At 37.9% G+C, this 10,259-nt stretch overlaps 1 protein-coding gene across 1 annotated transcript; it reads left to right on the top strand.

The window, feature by feature from the left end:
- The first annotated feature begins 3,026 nt into the window (after positions 1–3,026).
- LOC140884810 (uncharacterized) lies at positions 3,027–3,680 on the top strand. The gene is made up of 2 exons (XM_073291673.1): positions 3,027–3,384; positions 3,442–3,680. The coding sequence occupies exons 1-2, from the start codon at positions 3,027–3,029 to the stop codon at positions 3,678–3,680; spliced, it is 597 nt and encodes a 198-aa protein (XP_073147774.1).
- The last annotated feature ends 6,579 nt before the right edge of the window (positions 3,681–10,259 follow it).

Below are 10,259 nucleotides of genomic sequence, written 5' to 3'. Positions count from 1 at the left end.
GATTTGATACTACAATTGGTTTTGAACCAAATGGGGTGATTTGGAGTAATGTCGGGGATGAGGTGCTTGAGCGACAGTGGCTTCAATTTGTGAAGCAACCCTATGAAGCCGTTGTTTCTGTGGTGAGGGAATTTTATGCAAACCTGAAGGTTAGACACGTTGATTATAAGGTTTTGGTACGAGGACAGATGGTGCCATTTGATTCAGTGGCGATTAACTCTCTCTTTCAGATTCCGCCAGTGGACCAAGATGAATATGTTCTTTTTAAGTCTGGGGATATCGATTATGATGCCATTCTTCAATCCATCTATGTTTCGGGAGCTGTGTGGAGATTGGGCAGCGATTTTAAACCTTCCAAGTTGCGAAAGGTTGATTTGAAAAGTGATGCCAAGAGATGGTACGCTCTCGTCTGTGCTGGACTGAAGCCCACAGACCATGATCATGAGGTAACACGTGAAAGGGCGATTCTTGTTTATTGCATCGTGGAAGGAATGGCTATGGATTTGGGACGTATATGTCAAGAGACGATTCAAAATTTGTTTATTGGTCGGTCAACGAGGGGCCTTGCTTTGCCTTCCATCATTACGGATTTGTGTGAAGCTGTTGGCGTGGATTGGAGCTCAACGGAAGAATTGTTGAAGCCCACGGCCCTCATACCTGGTGGTTCTTCTTTGTCTCGACTTCCATATGAAAGTGAACTAAGAGAACGTGCCGCTAGAAGATCTTTCAATGCTCGAGCTGCTGCTAGTCGAGCTGCTGCATCACAGTCTAAGACGTCGCCTTCTTTGGAAGCGTGGGTTACATCTATTGAGGAGGATCTGCGCCAACACCGTCAAGAATTCCATCACTTTCAACAGAGAAATGAAGTTTTCATGGACTATATGATGGGATTCACTGGTGCATTGAGCCACCACTTTCCTCAGGCTTCAAGCTCATCTTACCCATTCCCTCCCTATCCTCAGTGGCCACCTACCTTTGGTGGGTCGGGGCCCGACCATGGTGCTGATGGTGACGAGAGCGGCGACCACTGACGGTTGTCGTTTGAGGTAAATGTCCTATTTATTTCTTTTTCAAATCATTGAGGACAATGCTTGTACCTAGTTTGGGGGGAGTTTGCTGTTTTTTATTCTTAATTGCTGAAGTTGCTCCTGATTTTCTTTTTAATTTTTGGTGTTTTTTTTTTGTGTGTTTCTTTTGTTTTTTTTTTTTTAGCTTTCTTGTTTTAGTTTCTTGTTTGGTGGCGGTGGGATGCAGAATATTTGTGAGGTTGGAAAAAGTATGAATTGTGTGTGCATGAGAGTTAAATTCAAGAAACCATGAACAAAATGAAAAGACATTGGTCAAAGATGCAAATGATTGTGTTTAGCTCTACTCCATGATTGAACTAAAAGAGTTTTTGTAGAATCAATGCTAATACAACAACAAAAGCTCAAAACCAACCAATCTCAAATCTCAACTTTCAAAAATAGATTCCAAAAATCAAAAAAATCCGAACGTCGCTCTATTTCAAAACTGACAGATAATAAACAACCAAAACTCCTCCAAGAACAACATACTCAAATCTCAATCGATTCTAACAAAATCCAAAAACTATAATGTATCTGATCGTAGAAAACTTACGATATAACGGAGCTCTCGCTGCAGTGATCGCTAATCTGCCTTCAGAAATAAATTCCAACGGACGGATCGAGCTCGGATTGAAATCCCAAAGCTTGAAAACAAAAGGAATCGGCTTCAATGGAGATAGCGTGCAAGGAGGAAGAAGATGAAGACTTAGACAAGTCAAGAAAGGAGTAGATAATATAATAAACTCAAAATTTGCACTTTAGTCCTTGAAATTTCCAAAATTTTCAAAATGGACCCTGATCAAAATCAAGTCGGCTCTTGAACTCTGCAATATCTGATTAACTCAAATAAACTCATTTAAGATAAAAACAGGGCGTTACACTATGCATGTTTATGTTGTTTTATAATGGGATTATATTCTCACCAGAGAAATCCGGCTATTGCTTTGTTTGTATGTGTGCATGGCAATAGGTAGGGCAGGAACGAGTCAGGGACACCCATGAAAGAACGAGATCGAGATTAGATGTGTGGACTCGGGTTAGCAGATGTTTGGCTCCTTGAATGTTGGACAAGCATGCTTAGTTGTGTAGTGTATTTTATTTGCAAGAATCCGTGTTAAGCACTTGAATTAGTTTGGCCTTTTAATGTATTTCAATTACTAGATGATTGTAAAAAATACATGGATTATGTTTGCTTGAGTTTCTATATATATATATATATATATATATATATATATATATCTTTTAGATTCATGAAAGCATGTGTATGTTTGATTAAATGATATCTTGACATACAAGAATAAGGGCTTTGAGTTCTAGGCAAGTTTTGAAGGTTGTTATTCAAGATTTTTGGGGCTGGAGCAGAGAGCACTTGCGCTTCCATATTCTACATCTCGAGCTCAGCTTTGAACCTTGGTTTTTGCCCAGCAAAATATGAGAGGGCGCCTGAGCTGCATTATTTTACAGCCCGAGCGCACCCTGTTTTGAGCTTCTGTTTTGCTCAGCGGGAGGGAGCGCTCAAGCTGCAAATAGTTGCGGCTCGAGCTCACCCCCATTTGGAAAAAATATATATTTTTTTTGAATTCATGTCTAGTTAATTAAGAGTGATTATTTTTTCATTGCCCTTAATATTAGAGTAGCAACCGAGGTCCCCACAATAGGTGGTATCAGAGCGTAAGTTTTGGAATGATTATAAATAAGCGAGCGGGGTAAATCGAGTCCTCTTGATTGAATGATTTATGCTAGCATGACTTATTGTGTCAAATTAAATTGATCACATGATTATGTGTATTAATTTTATAAGCATGCTTTACTGCTTTAAGAATATGTGTTTACCGGTTTTTGGATCAGAACTTGATACCTAGAGAAGGCATGAATATGTTAATCAGATGGGGACTGAAACAGAATGGTTGTGTCTGATAAATCGATATGTATGTGTGCTAACTCTTTTGAATATCAGATATGCCTCCTTGTCAAGCACCGATTACTAGACAAATAGTGGACGTTCCACAGCCAGAACAGACAAATGTGCCACCAGCTGCAGAAGCTCCTAGACCAGAACAAGGTAGTACATCTAACGATATGATGGATGTTACAGCAACGCCTATGGAAACCTTGATGAAGAGGTTTCAATCCTTCAAGCCACCTACTCTGAAAGTAACCGAGAACTCATTCGAATGTGAATGTTGGTTAGAGGATATCGAGATGTTTGATTCCCTGGATTACAGAGATGACAGACGTATCAGAGTGATTGGGCACCAATTGCATGATGTTGCAAAGAGTTGGTGGATCACAATCAAGAGAGCTCTTGAAAGCCGAGGTACGACTATTACCTGGAAGATCTTTAAAACTGAATTTTATCAACGTTTCTTTCCAGTGTCATATAGAAAAGAAAAAGGTGCAGAGTTTGAAAATCTGAAACAGGGTAATCTAAATATAGAAGAGTATGTGGCCAAGTTCTCTTCATTGTTGAAGTTTTCTCCACATGTTGTTGAGAATGAAGAGGCTAAAGTTGATCAGTTCATCAATGGACTGAATCCAGATGTATTTACCCTTGTGAATTTTGGGAGGCCGAAAAACTTTGCTGATGCACTTGATAGCGCAAAGGGAGCATAGGCTGGTTTGATTAAACAGAGAGGAGCATCGTTTGTTTCACAATCTCAACAACAACCGCAACCGCAACCGTCACCGCAATTTCAGCAACCATCCCCCAGATTTGAGGGAGGTAGCAGCAGTAGTGGAAAGAAAGATTTTCTGAGGCCAAGAGGAAATCATTTTAAGAAGTCGGGAAATAATTCATCGAGTTCCCATGGGCCAAGACAGAGCAGTGCTGGTCAGGGTTCATGTTATACAAGAATGTATTGTACCAAATGTGGAGGGAGACATCCCAGTGATCAGTGCAGAGGTGTGTCTGGGAATTGAAATATATGTCATCAGCCAGGACCTTTTGCTAAAGTATGTCCACAGCGTGGTTCTGTGAGGTCTCAAGGTGCAGGGTCATCACGATCAGTGGCTCAGCCTAAAAGGCAAGCATTTCTGTTCACTCCTTCCAGCCACAGCCTCAGCAACAGAATAGAGCAGGAGGTAGCCAAGCAACAAATCAACCTCCGAGATAACAGGCTCAAGTCTTTGCCTTGACTGAAGAGCAGGCTCAGCCAGCACCTGACGATGTGATAGCAGGTAACCATACTCTTTGTGGTTATCCTGCTTATGTGCTAGTAGATACAAGTGCATCTCATACATTTATATCTAAAAAATTTGTTGCATTACATGCATTGCCTGTTGAGTCATTAACTGTTGTAGTATATATATATCTTCACCTTTGGGGAGCGGTATAGTATCAGTGAAATCTATCAAAAATTGTATACTACAGTATGAAGATAATGTGATAGAGATAGATGGTATTGTGCTTGGGTTTTCATATTTATTGCATTATTGGTATCGATATGTTAACCAAGTACAGGGGTACCGTAGACTGTTTTCAGAAGATTGTGAGATTCAGACCAGAAATGGCAGAGGAATGGAAATTCTATGGTAAGGGTTCGAGATCTCGAATTCCTTTGATATCAGTTCTATCTATGACTCGTTTATTGCAGAAAGAAGCAGAGAAATTTCTTGTTTATTCAGTAGATGTGCTGAAAACTAGCTCAGAATTGGCTGACTTGCCAGTGGTTAGTGAATTTTCCGATGTCTTCCCAGATAAAATTTTGGGATTACCTCCAGCTCGGGATATAGACTTCAGTATTGAATTGATGTTAGGTACATCACCGATTTCTATTGCACCTTACAGAATGGCACCAATTGAATTGAAAGACTTAAAAGAACAGCTTGAGGATCTCTTAGCCAAAGGGTACATTAGACCGAGTGTGTCACTCTGGGGCGCTCCGGTGCTATTTGTACGGAAGAAAGATGGATCAATGAGACTTTGCATTGACTACCGGCAACTGAACAAGGCAACGGTAAAGAATAAATATCCATTACCTAGAATAGATGATTAGTTTGACCAGTTGCAGGGTTCATCAGTGTATTCCAAAATTGATTTGAGATCCGGGTATCATCAGTTAAGAGTTCGAAATGAAGATATACCAAAGACTGCTTTCAAACAAGGTATGTTCATTTTGAGTTTATTGTTATGCCGTTTGGTCTAACGAATGTTCCAACAGTATTTATGGGCCTTATGAATAGAATATTTCAGAAATATCTTGATGACTTTGTTATTATCTTTATTGACGATATTCTAATTTATTCTAAGAATCTTTGTGATCATGTCGAGCATCTGAGAATCATTTTAAAGACTTTGAGAACAAAAAAAGTTGTATGTCAAATTGTCAAAGTGTGAATTCTGTTTGAAGAAAGTGGTCTTCCTTGGGCATATTATATCCGGAGATGGGATTTTTGTTGATCCTAGCAAATTTGAAGCAGTTATCAGTTGGCCTAGACCTATGTTTGTACCATAAATACGGTGTTTTATGGGGTTAGCCGGTTATTATCGTAGGTTTACCAAAGACTTCTCCAGCATTGTCAAGAATATTATTCAGCTGACTCAGAAAAATGCACCGTATGTCTGGACTGAAGCATGTGAAGCCAGTTTCATTGAACTGAAGAAGAGATTGACGAGTGCACCAGTCTTTGACTATTTCTTCAGGTACTGGTGATTTTATTGTATATTTTGATGCTTCTCACATGGGATTAGGTTGTGTGCTTATGCAGCGAGGGCATGTCATTGCTTATGACTCAAGAAAACTAAAGCCACACGAGACCAGATATCCTATCCATGATTTGGAACTTGCAGCCATCGTATTTGCATTGAAGATATGGCGACATTATCTATACGATGAGAAATTTGAGATTTATTCTGACCGTAAAAGCTTGAAATATTTGTTTTCATAGTTTTAACTGAATATGAGGCAACGAAGATGGCTAGATTTGTTGAAAGATTTTGACTGTGAGATCAAATATTATCCAAAAAAGTCCAATGCAACTGCAGATGCCTTGAGTATAAAGATATGTGCTTTATCCTTATCTACGTTAGGTGTCGCTAAATTGGTAGAATATTGTTGTGTTTATGGATTGGTATTTGAAACAGTTATGAAGCTTATTCGAATTTGTACGATTCAAGCTGAGCCAGACTTGCTAGTCAGAATCAAAGAAGCACAGAGAAATTATCAGAGTATTCAGAAGTTCGTTGACATGGTCAGATCAGGGCATCAGTCTGAATACAAGGTTAGTGTATATAGTGTTTTATATGGGAATAACAGACTTGTTGTTCCAGATGTTTCAGATTTGAAACAACAGATATTGAAAGAAGCTCACTGCAGCAAATACAATATTCATTCGGGTGGCAAAAAAATGTACAATGATTTGAAAAATCAGTATTGGTGGAAGCAGATGAAATCTGATGTTACAGGATTTGTATCACATTGTATGAATTGCCAGCAGGTAAAGGCCAAAAGAAAAAAACTAGGTGGTTTATTGCATAGCTTACCTGTTTCAGAATGGAAGTGGGATCATATATCAATGGATTTCGTTACGAAGCTACCATGTTCATCTAGAGGTTGTGATGTTGTTTGGGTAGTTTGTTGTGAAAATTCCTCGCAAGCGTACGAGTGTCAAGTTTTAATATAGTGATAAAATCAAGTATCGATCCCTCAGGGAGTAAAATGAAAATAATAGTGCTTGTAATTAGAATAGTCCAAACTTTATCTAAAAAATCAATAATCAAAAATTTTGCAATAAATAATCAGTTGATTTTAGATAGCACGCAAACAACTTTCAGGAATAATCAATCAGAGAAAATGGTCTACAGGTATAGATTTCACCTGGTTTCAACAACAATCAATCCTAATTAATTAATCTTCATGAATTTCAATCTATTAATAGCCAAGAACACTTACGTGTATTATTTCCTCTCCCGAGTGCCGAATAAAATATATCAACTACAATTCAATTCCAATATCCCTATTAAGAATCTACTTGCAGTGATCAATTCAAAACTATGTTCTCTTTAAAAGCTCTGTTAAAATTATAATCTCTCCCGAGTCAGATAAACAATTAACAGTGTATTTTCCAATGGTCCTATTCAAAATCTCCTCTCCCGAGTGCCAGATTTCAAATAAATATTACAAATCAATTATTGATCAGATAATTGAAAAGACAATCAATTCTAGAAAAAACAATTAATCTAGAAGAAATTCAATCCAAGAAAATCAAGAATTCAAGAAAGTGTCTACACCAGGTTCCATCCGACCTCTAGACTATAAAAATTAGTTCATAATAAAATTTTGAAAAAAATAAATAATAAATCCAAACATGTTCAAAATTAAATAAAAGATAAAAGAAACAAATCCGTCGTCGACGCCTTGTCCGGTCGATCAAACTCCATCTTCGTTCTTCACGATTAAGCTCCAAAAATCTTCTCAGGAAAATCACAATCACAATCAATCTCTGTTCTCTGATATCTGCGTAAAAGATTGTGGCGGCTCTTCCCCCTTAGTCTGATGAAAAATTGCCTTTTATATCGTCTCCCAAAGCCCACTCAAAAGCCCACAAATATAGAAGTTTCCTTCCGAATAAAAATTTCCAAGTTCAGAATTTAGCGACGCGCGTCCGCTCCAGAAATCATGCGCCCGCGCATAAGCCTCTGTTCTCAACCTTCTCACCTTCCCAAGAACTTGAGCGATAGCTCTTCTTTGAGCGCTAATGAAAAGCGCTGATCTTTGGCCCAATAATATGGCCCAACACTATTCATCTTCTTTGTCTGTACGTTTTTTTTCTTTTCTTTTCTTCTTTCTCTTTTAAACTTCTTATTTTTCTCCTCAAAATTTCATAATTCACAAAATCTCCTTAATTTCCTACAATCACAAAAACAACACAATACCCACATAAATCTGCTCGAAACAAATATTTAACAATTAAAATCATATATAAATTAAGTGTATAAGATACACTTATCAAATACCCCCAAACTTAGACTTTTGCTAGTCCCGAGCAAAACTATTAAATTCCAACAACTCATTCTATCAAACCCACAAAAATAGTCAAGAAATATTATGGAACAATGGCCTCAACAATGATTTCAAAAATATCAAATCCAATCATATCACACCCAACTAACACTTAAAAGTTTTAGCCAATCACAAAATAATTACCGCATAAACTCACAATCTCCGCAACTCAAGTTCAAAACACCATTCTCCAAATTTAATTCAAACATTCATAGATCATGAGGTCTTTTCAAGGTAGCAAGGGATCAAAAATAGGATAATTATCAAAAACGCTCGCAATCAGGTAAATGCAACGAATAATAGTGTGTGCGTGTTTCGATCAAAATTCATAATCATTAAAAGCATCAATCAACAGTCCATATGCTAAATTCTCGCAACTCTTCTCCACTAGTATATTGGGCAACTGAGACTCGGTCAATAGGACTTATTCAGCTTATAGTGTAAGGTCTGGCTCACGGCTACAAATGAAAGATAAGAATTCAAAATAAGGAGTAATTTATATTTATGCTCAATCTAATCTCAACTCATTTTCATTCACAATTTCATACTTATTTTTCTTTCACTTCATTTCTCAACTTTTTCACAACTCTTCTTTTTAGAATTTTTTTTTTCTTTCTTTCACAACTTTTTCAACCACATTTTTCAACTCTTTTTTCTACTACCTTTTTTTTTTCATCTTTTCAATTCATCCACCACACCAATCCTTTTTCTCACAAATAACACTAGGAGCATACAACATTTTAGCATTCAAATTACTCCCTTAAAGGTAGGAAATAGTGTATAGGCTATTCAGCTAGTCAATGTAGGACCTTGAAATAATCACGAATGGGGGCTTAATCACACGTTTACACGCATGCCATTCGATTTTCAATAAAGCTCAAACAAGGTACTAGGGATAAAATAGTAATAGGTAGCTTGAAAGGCTCGAACGAATTCAGGAAAATCGCCTAAATCATTCCTAATCTCAGTTTTGCCCGTATTTCGCCTCGAAGAGTGTTCGAGCTAGTTCTAGACAAGTCTCAATCCACAATTAAATCATACAAATTCAATCAGTGCAGAAAAAGAATAATCATCAGCAGTTAAAGATGATTTTCACAAAAAATTCAGAATTTTGTACCTCAATGTACTAATATACGTGTAGCTCAAATGGGCAACTAAGGATAAATTCAATGAAAATTAGGCCCAAAAATTTCAAACAATGCCTCAATCATATCTATGTCTGTATGTCTCAAAAATCAGATTCAAGCATTAATCACAGAGTATATAGGAAATTGTTCATCTAATTGGTTCCATTTTTTCAAAAATATTTGTCAGATAGGTAGACAATCATGGATTTCAGTTATAGCACAAAAATATTTTCATCAGCCATGCATCCATTTCTTTCTCAACTCAATTCAACTCAACTCAACAAAAACAACAATTAAAAATTTTATCTATAAAGCACACAATAAAATTCAACTACTCAACTATCAACCAAACAACTAAATCACTAAATCAAAAACTAATTCTCCCCCCAAACTTAATGTAATCATTGTCCCTAATGATTAAAAACAATAAAAAGAACAAGGGACTCATACCTTCGACACCGAGCATCAGGACTCGGCGTCATCATCATCATCTCCATGGAACGAAGGTGCAGCAGCAGCAGTATCATCAGAAGACCACTGCGGAGGAGCTGGATAAGGCACAACAGTGGGCGGATAATTCTGGGCAAGAGCGGCAGTGAAGTCATGCATATATGTCATATGTGCTCGCATCATCTTCCACTGCTTCTTCATCTGAGAAAGCACGGCCGTAGAATCATCACGAGTAGAATACTCAGTGGCCAGATGCGTCGGTAATGACATGGGTCCTTCCAAATGGGCAGGTGCTGGCTCAAAGTGTGGTAGTGGCTCCGAGGGTTGCGGTGGTTCAGCTGCCTGTTCAGAAGTACTGGCTGCTTTCTTCTTCTTGTCTCGTCTCAATGCACCAGTAATTCTTATAGGACCTCGAATTGGAAGAATCTGCTCCGTATCATCCCACACAACACCGGCTAACCGGCAAAGTTGAGTAATCAAGGATGAGTGGGGTAAACTGATAGTCGAGGAACCCCTAACTGCAGCAATAATAGACTCATGAATTACTCTCCCAACATCAACGGATTTCCCTGTCACAATGCAGTACACCAGTCCAGCTCTAACCTTAGTCACAT

This window comes from Henckelia pumila, chromosome 2, assembly GCF_033568475.1.
Source record: "Henckelia pumila isolate YLH828 chromosome 2, ASM3356847v2, whole genome shotgun sequence".
Classification (NCBI taxonomy): domain Eukaryota; kingdom Viridiplantae; phylum Streptophyta; class Magnoliopsida; order Lamiales; family Gesneriaceae; genus Henckelia; species Henckelia pumila.
This window is presented reverse-complemented; position numbering and strand designations above follow the sequence as displayed.